The sequence below is a fragment of the Leptodactylus fuscus genome, unplaced genomic scaffold (assembly GCF_031893055.1).
Source record: "Leptodactylus fuscus isolate aLepFus1 unplaced genomic scaffold, aLepFus1.hap2 HAP2_SCAFFOLD_129, whole genome shotgun sequence".
NCBI classification, from domain to species: Eukaryota; Metazoa; Chordata; class Amphibia; order Anura; family Leptodactylidae; genus Leptodactylus; species Leptodactylus fuscus.
The window spans coordinates 84,056-99,937 of NW_027440132.1; the positions used below are offsets into that span (position 1 = coordinate 84,056).

Below are 15,882 nucleotides of genomic sequence, written 5' to 3' on the forward strand. Positions count from 1 at the left end.
TCCTCTCATACATACATGTCCTGTCTCTACATGTGACTTCCTCTCATACATACGTGTCCTGTCTCTACATGTGACATCCTCTCATACATACGTGTCCTGTCTCTACATGTGACATCCTCTCATACATACGTGTCCTGTCTCTACATGTGACATACTCTCATACATACGTGTCCTGTCTCTACATGTGACATCCTCTCATACATACGTGTCCTGTCTCTACATGTGACATCCTCTCATACATACGTGTCCTGTGTCTACATGTGACTTCCTCTCATACATACATGTCCTGTCTCTACATGTGACATCCTCTCATACATACCTGTCCTGTCTCTACATGTGACATCCTCTCATACATACGTGTCCTGTCTCTACATGTGACATCCTCTCATACATACGTGTCCTGTGTCTACATGTGACATCCTCTCATACATACGTGTCCTGTGTCTACATGTGACTTCCTCTCATACATACGTGTCCTGTCTCTACATGTGACATCCTCTCATACATACCTGTCCTGTCTCTACATGTGACATCCTCTCATACATACGTGTCCTGTCTCTACATGTGGCATCCTCTCATACATACGTGTCCTATCTCTACATGTGACATCCTCTCATACATATGTGTCCTATCTCTACATGTGACATCCTCTTATAAATACATGTCCTGTCTCTACATGTGACATCCTCTCATACATACGTGTCCTGTCTCTACATGTGACTTCCTCTCATACATACATGTCCTGTCTCTACATGTGACTTCCTCTCATACATACGTGTCCTGTCTCTGCATGTGACACCCTCTCATACATATGTGTCCTGTCTCTACAAGTGACTTCCTCTCATACATACGTGTCCTGTCTCTACATGTGACATCCTCTCATACATACGTGTCCTATCTTTACATGTGACATCCTCTCATACATACGTGTCCTATCTCTACATGTGACATCCTCTTATACATACGTGTCCTATCTCTACATGTGACATCCTCTCATACATACGTGTCCTGTCTCTACATGTGACATCCTTTCATACATACGTGTCCTGTCTCTACATGTGGCATCCTCTCATACATATGTGTCCTGTCTCTACATGTGACATTCTCTCATACATACGTGTCCTGTCTCTACATGTGACATCCTCTCATACATACGTGTCCTGTTACTACATGTGACTTCCTCTCATACATACATGTCCTGTCTCTACATGTGACTTCTTCTCATACATACGTGTCCTGTCTCTACATGTGGCATCCTCTCATAAATACGTGTCCTGTCTCTACATGTGACATTCTCTCATACATACGTGTCCTGTCTCTACATGTGACATCCTCTCATACATACGTGTCCTGTCACTACATGTGACTTCCTCTCATACATACATGTCCTGTCTCTACATGTGGCATCCTCTCATACATACGTGTCCTGTCACTACATGTGACTTCCTCTCATACATACATGTCCTGTCTCTACATGTGACATCCTCTCATACATAAGTGTCCTGTCTCTACATGTGACTTTCTCTCATACATACATGTCCTGTTTCTACATGTGACATCATGTCATACATACGTGTCCTGTCTCTGCATGTGACACCCTCTCATACATATGTGTCCTGTCTCTACAAGTGACTTCCTCTCATACATACGTGTCCTGTCTCTACATGTGACATCCTCTCATACATACGTGTCCTATCTTTACATGTGACATCCTCTCATACATACGTGTCCTATCTCTACATGTGACATCCTCTTATACATACGTGTCCTATCTCTACATGTGACATCCTCTCATACATACGTGTCCTGTCTCTACATGTGACATCCTTTCATACATACGTGTCCTGTCTCTACATGTGGCATCCTCTCATACATACGTGTCCTGTCTCTACATGTGACATTCTCTCATACATACGTGTCCTGTCTCTACATGTGACATCCTCTCATACATACGTGTCCTGTTACTACATGTGACTTCCTCTCATACATACATGTCCTGTCTCTACATGTGACTTCCTCTCATACATACATGTCCTGTCTCTACATGTGACATCCTCTCATACATACATGTCCTGTCTCTACATGTGGCATCCTCTCATACATACGTGTCCTGTCTCTACATGTGACATTCTCTCATACATACGTGTCCTATCTCTACATGTGACATCCTCTCATACATACGTGTCCTGTCACTACATGTGACTTCCTCTCATACATACATGTCCTGTCTCTACATGTGACTTCTTCTCATACATACGTGTCCTGTCTCTACATGTGGCATCCTCTCATACATACGTGTCTTGTCACTACATGTGACTTCCTCTCATACATACATGTCCTGTCTCTACATGTGGCATCCTCTCATACATACATGTCCTGTCTCTACATGTGGCATCCTCTCATACATACGTGTCCTGTCACTACATGTGACTTCCTCTCATACATACATGTCCTGTCTCTACATGTGACATCCTCTCATACATAAGTGTCCTGTCTCTACATGTGGCATCCTCTCATACATACATGTCCTGTCTCTACATGTGACATCATGTCATACATACGTGTCCTGTCTCTGCATGTGACACCCTCTCATACATATGTGTCCTGTCTCTACAAGTGACTTCCTCTCATACATACGTGTCCTGTCTCTACATGTGACATCCTCTCATACATACGTGTCCTATCTTTACATGTGACATCCTCTCATACATACGTGTCCTATCTCTACATGTGACATCCTCTTATACATACGTGTCCTATCTCTACATGTGACATCCTCTCATACATACGTGTCCTGTCTCTACATGTGACATCCTTTCATACATACGTGTCCTGTCTCTACATGTGGCATCCTCTCATACATACGTGTCCTGTCTCTACATGTGACATTCTCTCATACATACGTGTCCTGTCTCTACATGTGACATCCTCTCATACATACGTGTCCTGTTACTACATGTGACTTCCTCTCATACATACATGTCCTGTCTCTACATGTGACTTCCTCTCATATATACATGTCCTGTCTCTACATGTGACATCCTCTCATACATACGTGTCCTGTCTCTACATGTGACATTCTCTCATACATACGTGTCCTATCTCTACATGTGACATCCTCTCATACATACGTGTCCTGTCACTACATGTGACTTCCTCTCATACATACATGTCCTGTCTCTACATGTGACTTCTTCTCATACATACGTGTCCTGTCTCTACATGTGGCATCCTCTCATACATACGTGTCCTGTCACTACATGTGACTTCCTCTCATACATACATGTCCTGTCTCTACATGTGACTTCTTCTCATACATACGTGTCCTGTCTCTACATGTGGCATCCTCTCATACATACGTGTCCTGTCTCTACATGTGACTTCCTCTCATACATACATGTCCTGTCTCTACATGTGACTTCCTCTCATACATACATGTCCTGTCTCTACATGTGGCATCCTCTCATACATACGTGTCCTGTCACTACATGTGACTTCCTCTCATACATACATGTCCTGTCTCTACATGTGACATCCTCTCATACATACGTGTCCTGTCTCTACATGTGACTTCCTCTCATACATACATGTCCTGTCTCTACATGTGACATCCTCTCATACATACGTGTCCTGTCACTACATGTGACTTCCTCTCATACATACATGTCCTGTCTCTACATGTGACATCCTCTCATACATACATGTCCTCCCATCTACATGTGACATCCTCTCATACATACATGTCCTGTCTCTACATGTGACATCCTCTCATACATACGTGTCCTTTCTCTACATGTGACTTCCTCTCATACATACATGTCCTGTCTCTACATGTGACATCCTCTCATACATACGTGTCCTGTCTCTACATGTGACATCCTCTCATACATACGTGTCCTGTCTCTACATGTGACATCCTCTCATACATACGTGTCCTGTCTCTACATGTGACTTCCTCTCATACATACATGTCCTGTCTCTACATGTGACATTATGTCATACATACATGTCCTGTCTCTACATGTGACACCCTCTCATACATACGTGTCCTGTCTCTACATGTGACTTCCTCTCATACATATGTGTCCTGTCTCTACATGTGACATCCTCTCATACATACGTGTCCTGTCTCTACATGTGACATCCTCTCATACATACGTGTCCTATCTCTACATGTGACATCCTCTTATACATACGTGTCCTATCTCTACATGTGACATCCTTTCATACATACCTTTCCTGTCTCTACATGTGACTTCCTCTCATACATACGTGTCCTGTCTCTACATGTGACATTCTCTCATACATACGTGTCCTATCTCTACATGTGACATCCTCTCATACATACGTGTCCTGTCACTACATGTGACTTCCTCTCATACATACATGTCCTGTCTCTACATGTGACTTCTTCTCATACATACGTGTCCTGTCTCTACATGTGGCATCCTCTCATACATACGTGTCCTGTCTCTACATGTGACATTCTCTCATACATACGTGTCCTGTCTCTACATGTGACATCCTCTCATACATACGTGTCCTGTCACTACATGTGACTTCCTCTCATACATACATGTCCTGTCTTTACATGTGGCATCCTCTCATACATACGTGTCCTGTCACTACATGTGACTTCCTCTCATACATACATGTCCTGTCTCTACATGTGACATCCTCTCATACATACATGTCCTCCCCTCTACATGTGACATCCTCTCATACATACATGTCCTGTCTCTACATGTGACATCCTCTCATACATACGTGTCCTGTCTCTACATGTGACTTCCTCTCATATATACATGTCCTGTCTCTACATGTGACATCCTCTCATACATACGTGTCCTTTCTCTACATGTGACATCCTCTCATACATACGTGTCCTGTCTCTACATGTGACATCCTCTCATACATACGTGTCCTGTCTCTACATGTGACATCATGTCATACATACATGTCCTGTCTCTACATGTGACACCCTCTCATACATACGTGTCCTGTCTCTACATGTGACTTCCTCTCATACATATGTGTCCTGTCTCTACATGTGACATCCTCTCATACATACGTGTCCTATCTCTACATGTGACATCTTCTCATACATACGTGTCCTATCTCTACATGTGACATCCTCTTATACATACGTGTCCTATCTCTACATGTGACATCCTTTCATACATACCTGTCCTGTCTCTACATGTGACATCCTCTCATACATATGTGTCCTGTCTCTACATGTGACATCCTCTCATACATACGTGTCCTGTCTCTACATGTGACATCCTCTCATACATACGTGTCCTGTCTCTACATGTGACTTCCTCTCATACATACATGTCCTGTCTCTACATGTGACATCATGTCATACATACGTGTCCTATCTCTACATGTGACATCCTCTCATACATACGTGTCCTATCTCTACATGTGACATCCTCTTATACATACGTGTCCTATCTCTACATGTGACATCCTTTCATACATACCTGTCCTGTCTCTACATGTGACATCCTCTCATACATACGTGTCCTGTCTCTACATGTGACATTCTCTCATACATACGTGTCCTGTCTCTACATGTGACATCCTCTCATACATACGTGTCCTGTCACTACATGTGACTTCCTCTCATACATACATGTCCTGTCTCTACATGTGACTTTCTCTCATACATACATGTCCTGTCTCTACATGTGACATCCTCTCATACATACATGTCCTGTCTCTACATGTGACATCCTCTTACATACGTGTCCTGTCTCTACATGTGACATCCTTTCATACATACGTGTCCTGTCTCTACATGTGGCATCCTCTCATACATACGTGTCCTGTCTCTACATGTGACATTCTCTCATACATACCTGTCCTGTCTCTACATGTGACATCCTCTCATACATACGTGTCCTGTCACTACATGTGACTTCCTCTCATACATACGTGTCCTGTCACTACATGTGACTTCCTCTCATACATACATGTCCTGTCTCTACATGTGACTTCCTCTCATACATACGTGTCCTGTCTCTACATGTGACTTCCTCTCATACATACGTGTCCTGTCTCTACATGTGACATCCTCTCATACATACGTGTCCTGTGTCTACATGTGACATCCTCTCATACATACGTGTCCTGTGTCTACATGTGACATCCTCTCATACATACGTGTCCTGTCACTACATGTGACATCATGTCATACATACGTGTCCTGTCTCTGCATGTGACACCCTCTCATACATATGTGTCCTGTCTCTACAAGTGACTTCCTCTCATACATACGTGTCCTGTCTCTACATGTGACATCCTCTCATACATACGTGTCCTATCTTTACATGTGACATCCTCTCATACATACGTGTCCTATCTCTACATGTGACATCCTCTTATACATACGTGTCCTATCTCTACATGTGACATCCTCTCATACATACGTGTCCTGTCTCTACATGTGACATCCTTTCATACATACGTGTCCTGTCTCTACATGTGGCATCCTCTCATACATACGTGTCCTGTCTCTACATGTGACATTCTCTCATACATACGTGTCCTGTCTCTACATGTGACATCCTCTCATACATACGTGTCCTGTTACTACATGTGACTTCCTCTCATACATACATGTCCTGTCTCTACATGTGACTTCCTCTCATACATACATGTCCTGTCTCTACATGTGACATCCTCTCATACATACATGTCCTGTCTCTACATGTGGCATCCTCTCATACATACGTGTCCTGTCTCTACATGTGACATTCTCTCATACATACGTGTCCTATCTCTACATGTGACATCCTCTCATACATACGTGTCCTGTCACTACATGTGACTTCCTCTCATACATACATGTCCTGTCTCTACATGTGACTTCTTCTCATACATACGTGTCCTGTCTCTACATGTGGCATCCTCTCATACATACGTGTCTTGTCACTACATGTGACTTCCTCTCATACATACATGTCCTGTCTCTACATGTGGCATCCTCTCATACATACATGTCCTGTCTCTACATGTGGCATCCTCTCATACATACGTGTCCTGTCACTACATGTGACTTCCTCTCATACATACATGTCCTGTCTCTACATGTGACATCCTCTCATACATAAGTGTCCTGTCTCTACATGTGGCATCCTCTCATACATACATGTCCTGTCTCTACATGTGACATCATGTCATACATACGTGTCCTGTCTCTGCATGTGACACCCTCTCATACATACGTGTCCTGTCTCTACATGTGACATTCTCTCATACATACGTGTCCTGTCTCTACATGTGACATCCTCTCATACATACGTGTCCTGTTACTACATGTGACTTCCTCTCATACATACATGTCCTGTCTCTACATGTGACTTCCTCTCATATATACATGTCCTGTCTCTACATGTGACATCCTCTCATACATACGTGTCCTGTCTCTACATGTGACATTCTCTCATACATACGTGTCCTATCTCTACATGTGACATCCTCTCATACATACGTGTCCTGTCACTACATGTGACTTCCTCTCATACATACATGTCCTGTCTCTACATGTGACTTCTTCTCATACATACGTGTCCTGTCTCTACATGTGGCATCCTCTCATACATACGTGTCCTGTCACTACATGTGACTTCCTCTCATACATACATGTCCTGTCTCTACATGTGACTTCTTCTCATACATACGTGTCCTGTCTCTACATGTGGCATCCTCTCATACATACGTGTCCTGTCTCTACATGTGACTTCCTCTCATACATACATGTCCTGTCTCTACATGTGACTTCCTCTCATACATACATGTCCTGTCTCTACATGTGGCATCCTCTCATACATACGTGTCCTGTCACTACATGTGACTTCCTCTCATACATACATGTCCTGTCTCTACATGTGACATCCTCTCATACATACGTGTCCTGTCTCTACATGTGACTTCCTCTCATACATACATGTCCTGTCTCTACATGTGACATCCTCTCATACATACGTGTCCTGTCACTACATGTGACTTCCTCTCATACATACATGTCCTGTCTCTACATGTGACATCCTCTCATACATACATGTCCTCCCATCTACATGTGACATCCTCTCATACATACATGTCCTGTCTCTACATGTGACATCCTCTCATACATACGTGTCCTTTCTCTACATGTGACTTCCTCTCATACATACATGTCCTGTCTCTACATGTGACATCCTCTCATACATACGTGTCCTGTCTCTACATGTGACATCCTCTCATACATACGTGTCCTGTCTCTACATGTGACATCCTCTCATACATACGTGTCCTGTCTCTACATGTGACTTCCTCTCATACATACATGTCCTGTCTCTACATGTGACATTATGTCATACATACATGTCCTGTCTCTACATGTGACACCCTCTCATACATACGTGTCCTGTCTCTACATGTGACTTCCTCTCATACATATGTGTCCTGTCTCTACATGTGACATCCTCTCATACATACGTGTCCTGTCTCTACATGTGACATCCTCTCATACATACGTGTCCTATCTCTACATGTGACATCCTCTTATACATACGTGTCCTATCTCTACATGTGACATCCTTTCATACATACCTTTCCTGTCTCTACATGTGACTTCCTCTCATACATACGTGTCCTGTCTCTACATGTGACATTCTCTCATACATACGTGTCCTATCTCTACATGTGACATCCTCTCATACATACGTGTCCTGTCACTACATGTGACTTCCTCTCATACATACATGTCCTGTCTCTACATGTGACTTCTTCTCATACATACGTGTCCTGTCTCTACATGTGGCATCCTCTCATACATACGTGTCCTGTCTCTACATGTGACATTCTCTCATACATACGTGTCCTGTCTCTACATGTGACATCCTCTCATACATACGTGTCCTGTCACTACATGTGACTTCCTCTCATACATACATGTCCTGTCTTTACATGTGGCATCCTCTCATACATACGTGTCCTGTCACTACATGTGACTTCCTCTCATACATACATGTCCTGTCTCTACATGTGACATCCTCTCATACATACATGTCCTCCCCTCTACATGTGACATCCTCTCATACATACATGTCCTGTCTCTACATGTGACATCCTCTCATACATACGTGTCCTGTCTCTACATGTGACTTCCTCTCATATATACATGTCCTGTCTCTACATGTGACATCCTCTCATACATACGTGTCCTTTCTCTACATGTGACATCCTCTCATACATACGTGTCCTGTCTCTACATGTGACATCCTCTCATACATACGTGTCCTGTCTCTACATGTGACATCATGTCATACATACATGTCCTGTCTCTACATGTGACACCCTCTCATACATACGTGTCCTGTCTCTACATGTGACTTCCTCTCATACATATGTGTCCTGTCTCTACATGTGACATCCTCTCATACATACGTGTCCTATCTCTACATGTGACATCTTCTCATACATACGTGTCCTATCTCTACATGTGACATCCTCTTATACATACGTGTCCTATCTCTACATGTGACATCCTTTCATACATACCTGTCCTGTCTCTACATGTGACATCCTCTCATACATATGTGTCCTGTCTCTACATGTGACATCCTCTCATACATACGTGTCCTGTCTCTACATGTGACATCCTCTCATACATACGTGTCCTGTCTCTACATGTGACTTCCTCTCATACATACATGTCCTGTCTCTACATGTGACATCATGTCATACATACGTGTCCTATCTCTACATGTGACATCCTCTCATACATACGTGTCCTATCTCTACATGTGACATCCTCTTATACATACGTGTCCTATCTCTACATGTGACATCCTTTCATACATACCTGTCCTGTCTCTACATGTGACATCCTCTCATACATACGTGTCCTGTCTCTACATGTGACATTCTCTCATACATACGTGTCCTGTCTCTACATGTGACATCCTCTCATACATACGTGTCCTGTCACTACATGTGACTTCCTCTCATACATACATGTCCTGTCTCTACATGTGACTTTCTCTCATACATACATGTCCTGTCTCTACATGTGACATCCTCTCATACATACATGTCCTGTCTCTACATGTGACATCCTCTTACATACGTGTCCTGTCTCTACATGTGACATCCTTTCATACATACGTGTCCTGTCTCTACATGTGGCATCCTCTCATACATACGTGTCCTGTCTCTACATGTGACATTCTCTCATACATACCTGTCCTGTCTCTACATGTGACATCCTCTCATACATACGTGTCCTGTCACTACATGTGACTTCCTCTCATACATACGTGTCCTGTCACTACATGTGACTTCCTCTCATACATACATGTCCTGTCTCTACATGTGACTTCCTCTCATACATACGTGTCCTGTCTCTACATGTGACTTCCTCTCATACATACGTGTCCTGTCTCTACATGTGACATCCTCTCATACATACGTGTCCTGTGTCTACATGTGACATCCTCTCATACATACGTGTCCTGTGTCTACATGTGACATCCTCTCATACATACGTGTCCTGTCACTACATGTGACTTCCTCTCATACATACATGTCCTGTCTCTACATGTGACTTCTTCTCATACATACGTGTCCTGTCTCTACATGTGACATCCTCTCATACATACGTGTCCTGTCTCTACATGTGACATTCTCTCATACATACCTGTCCTGTCTCTACATGTGACATCCTCTCATACATACGTGTCCTGTCACTACATGTGACTTCCTCTCATACATACATGTCCTGTCTCTACATGTGACATCCTCTCATACATACATGTCCTGTCTCTACATGTGACTTCCTCTCATACATACGTGTCCTGTCTCTGCATGTGACATCCTCTCATACATACATGTCCTGTCTCTACATGTGACTTCCTCTCATACATACGTGTCCTGTCTCTACATGTGACATCCTCTCATACATACGTGTCCTGTCTCTACATGTGACATCCTCTCATACATACGTGTCCTGTCTCTACATGTGACATCCTCTCATACATACGTGTCCTGTCTCTACATGTGACATCCTCTCATACATACGTGTCCTGTCTCTACATGTGACATCCTCTCATACATACGTGTCCTGTCTCTACATGTGACATCCTCTCATACATACGTGTCCTGTCTCTACATGTGACATCCTCTCATACATACGTGTCCTGTGTCTACATGTGACATCCTCTCATACATACGTGTCCTGTGTCTACATGTGACTTCCTCTCATACATACATGTCCTGTCTCTACATGTGACATCCTCTCATACATACCTGTCCTGTCTCTACATGTGACATCCTCTCATACATACGTGTCCTGTCTCTACATGTGACATCCTCTCATACATACGTGTCCTGTGTCTACATGTGACATCCTCTCATACATACGTGTCCTGTGTCTACATGTGACTTCCTCTCATACATACGTGTCCTGTCTCTACATGTGACATCCTCTCATACATACCTGTCCTGTCTCTACATGTGACATCCTCTCATACATACGTGTCCTGTCTCTACATGTGACATCCTCTCATACATACCTGTCCTGTCTCTACATGTGACATCCTCTCATACATACGTGTCCTGTCTCTACATGTGACATCCTCTCATACATACGTGTCCTGTCACTACATGTGACTTCCTCTCATACATACATGTCCTGTCTCTACATGTGACATCCTCTCATACATACATGTCCTGTCTCTACATGTGACTTCCTCTCATACATACGTGTCCTGTCTCTGCATGTGACATCCTCTCATACATACATGTCCTGTCTCTACATGTGACTTCCTCTCATACATACGTGTCCTGTCTCTACATGTGACATCCTCTCATACATACGTGTCCTGTCTCTACATGTGACATCCTCTCATACATACGTGTCCTGTCTCTACATGTGACATCCTCTCATACATACGTGTCCTGTCTCTACATGTGACATCCTCTCATACATACGTGTCCTGTCTCTACATGTGACATCCTCTCATACATACGTGTCCTGTCTCTACATGTGACATCCTCTCATACATACGTGTCCTGTCTCTACATGTGACATCTTCTCATACATACGTGTCCTGTGTCTACATGTGACATCCTCTCATACATACGTGTCCTGTGTCTACATGTGACTTCCTCTCATACATACATGTCCTGTCTCTACATGTGACATCCTCTCATACATACCTGTCCTGTCTCTACATGTGACATCCTCTCATACATACGTGTCCTGTCTCTACATGTGACATCCTCTCATACATACGTGTCCTGTGTCTACATGTGACTTCCTCTCATACATACGTGTCCTGTCTCTACATGTGACATCCTCTCATACATACCTGTCCTGTCTCTACATGTGACATCCTCTCATACATACGTGTCCTGTCTCTACATGTGGCATCCTCTCATACATACCTGTCCTGTCTCTACATGTGACATCCTCTCATACATACGTGTCCTGTCTCTACATGTGACATCCTCTCATACATACGTGTCCTGTGTCTACATGTGACTTCCTCTCATACATACATGTCCTGTCTCTACATGTGACATCCTCTCATACATACGTGTCCTGTGTCTACATGTGACTTCCTCTCATACATACATGTCCTGTCTCTACATGTGTCTTCCTCTCATACATACGTGTCCTGTCTCTACATGTGACTTCCTCTCATACATACATGTCCTGTCTCTACATGTGACATCCTCTCATACATACGTGTCCTGTGTCTACATGTGACTTCCTCTCATACATACATGTCCTGTCTCTACATGTGTCTTCCTCTCATACATACGTGTCCTGTCTCTACATGTGACTTCCTCTCATACATATATGTCCTGTCCTCTTCATATGACGTCACTATCATAAACATAGAAAGGGTCTGATGACGTCATCATAACAACAAGGCCGCTGACATCACATTACAGTGATCCGGTGCGGGGGTCTGAGGGGCCACACTGAGGTATATACGGGCCAGTCTGCTGTATACAGGGGCTACACTGAGGTATATACAGGCTACACTGCTGTATACAGGGGCCACACTGAGGTATATACGGGCCAGTCTGCTGTATACAGGGGCTACACTGAGGTATATACGGGCCAGTCTGCTGTATACAGGGGCTACACTGAGGTATATACAGGCTACACTGCTGTATACAGGGGCCACACTGAGGTATATACGGGCCAGTCTGCTGTATACAGGGGCCACACTGAGGTATATACGGGCCAGTCTGCTGTATACAGGGGCTACACTGAGGTATATACAGGCTACACTGCTGTATACAGGGGCCACACTGAGGTATATACGGGCCAGTCTGCTGTATACAGGGGCTACACTGAGGTATATACGGGCCAGTCTGCTGTATACAGGGGCTACACTGAGGTATATACGGGCCAGTCTGCTGTATACAGGGGCTACACTGAGGTATATACAGGCTACACTGCTGTGTACAGGGGCCACACTGAGGTATATACAGGCTACACTGCTGTATACAGGGGCCACACTGAGGTATATACGGGCCAGTCTGCTGTATACAGGGGCTACACTGAGGTATATACAGGCTACACTGCTGTGTACAGGGGCTACACTGAGGTATATACGGGCCAGTCTGCTGTATACAGGGGCTACACTGAGGTATATACGGGCCAGTCTGCTGTATACAGGGGCTACACTGAGGTATATACGGGCCAGTCTGCTGTATACAGGGGCTACACTGAGGTATATACAGGCTACACTGCTGTGTACAGGGGCCACACTGAGGTATATACAGGCTACACTGCTGTATACAGGGGCCACACTGAGGTATATACGGGCCAGTCTGCTGTATACAGGGGCTACACTGAGGTATATACAGGCTACACTGCTGTGTACAGGGGCCACACTGAGGTATATACGGGCCAGTCTGCTGTATACAGGGGCTACACTGAGGTATATACGGGCCAGTCTGCTGTATACAGGGGCTACACTGAGGTATATACAGGCTACACTGCTGTATACAGGGGCCACACTGAGGTATATATATAGGCTACACTGCTGTATACAGGGGCCACACTGAGGTATATATATAGGCTACACTGCTGTATACAGGGGCTACACTGAGGTATATACAGGCTACACTGCTGTATACAGGGGCCACACTGAGGTATATACAGGCTACACTGCTGTATACAGGGGCCACACTGAGGTATATACGGGCCAGTCTGCTGTATACAGGGGCTACACTGAGGTATATACAGGCTACACTGCTGTATACAGGGGCTACACTGAGGTATATACAGGCTACACTGCTGTATACAGGGGCTACACTGAGGTATATACAGGCTACACTGCTGTATACAGGGGCCACACTGAGGTATATATATAGGCTACACTGCTGTATACAGGGGCCACACTGAGGTATATACGGGCCAGTCTGCTGTATACAGGGGCCACACTGAGGTATATATATAGGCTACACTGCTGTATACAGGGGCTACACTGAGGTATATACGGGCTACACTGCTGTATACAGGGGCCACACTGAGGTATATACAGGCTACACTGCTGTATACAGGGGCCACACTGAGGTATATACGGGCCAGTCTGCTGTATACAGGGGCCACACTGAGGTATATACGGGCCAGTCTGCTGTATACAGGGGCCACACTGAGGTATATACAGGCTACACTGCTGTATACAGGGGCCACACTGAGGTATATCGGGGCCCCCTCCTAGTGCCGCGGCCTCTGTCCCGGGCCCGCACTGCTACTTACCGAAGCTGGGAGCGAGGCTGGTGATCTCCGCCATGGTGACCGGGTGTGTGCGCTCCGGGCTGGGCCTTCACTGCATGTCCGGCCTGATGATGATGATGATGATGATGAAGCTCCGGGAGATGCGGCTGGTCCTGATGTGAGCGCCGGCCCCGCCCCGAGTCTGCCGGAGATACCCGAGCGGCCGAGTCCTGCCCCGCCCCGAGTCTGCCGGAGATACCCGAGCGGCCGAGTCCTGCCCCGCCCCGAGTCTGCCGGAGATACCCGAGCGGCCGAGTCCTGCCCCGCCCCGAGTCTGCCGGAGATACCCGAGCGGCCGAGAGCAGCCCCGCCCCGAGTCTGCCGGAGATACCCGAGAGGCCGAGTCCTGCCCCGCCCCGAGTCTGCCGGAGATACCCGAGCGGCCGAGAGCAGCCCCGCCCCGAGTCTGCCGGAGATACCCGAGCGGCCGAGTCCTGCCCCGCCCCGAGTCTGCCGGAGATACCCGAGCGGCCGAGTCCTGCCCCGCCCCGAGTCTGCCGGAGATACCCGAGCGGCCTGTCACATCTAAATGAGGAAGCGTTAGCATCAGGAATAAGCCATGACGTGGCCGTCATGGATTGGCTTCTCCTCACTTCTCTAAATGCTCTGTGATTGGCTTACCTCTAAATCAATCAAACAAGCTTTATTGGCACGTCCGAATAGATATTTGGCATTGCCAAAGCGAGTAAAGTGGGGTGGGGGGGGGTGGGGGGGGTGGGGGTATTGGGTGGTTTGGGGTATAACAGTCCGTGGAGTCTCATCTTCCTCTTCGTTGGTGACCGCTATATGGGGAGGTGGGGTGGGTGGTTTGGGGTATAACAGTCCATGGGGTCTCATCTTCCTCTTAGTTGGTGACCACTATATGGGGTGGGGCGGGTGGTTTGGGGTATAACAGTCTGTGGAGTCTCATCATCCTCTGGTTTGGTGACCGCTATATGGGGAGGTGGGGTGGGGGGTGGTTTGGGGTATAACAGTCCGTGGAGTCTCATCTTCCTCTTAGTTGGTGACCACTATATGGGGTGGGGCGGGTGGTTTGGGGTATAACAGTCCGTGAAGTCTCATCTTCCTCTTAGTTGGTGACCGCT

The 15,882-nt window shown here is 45.5% G+C and overlaps 1 protein-coding gene across 2 annotated transcripts in view; it reads right to left on the reverse strand.

Moving 5' to 3' along the window:
• SYT11 (synaptotagmin 11) overlaps positions 1–14,939 on the reverse strand; it is a 35,040-nt gene extending 20,101 nt beyond the window's left edge. For both annotated transcript variants that reach the window (XM_075261417.1, XM_075261416.1), the window contains exon 1: positions 14,780–14,939. In XM_075261417.1, the coding sequence (XP_075117518.1) occupies positions 14,780–14,813 (34 nt within the window). In that variant the 5' untranslated portion in view covers positions 14,814–14,939. The remainder of the gene's footprint in view (positions 1–14,779) is intronic.
• Positions 14,940–15,882: the final 943 nt, after the last annotated feature.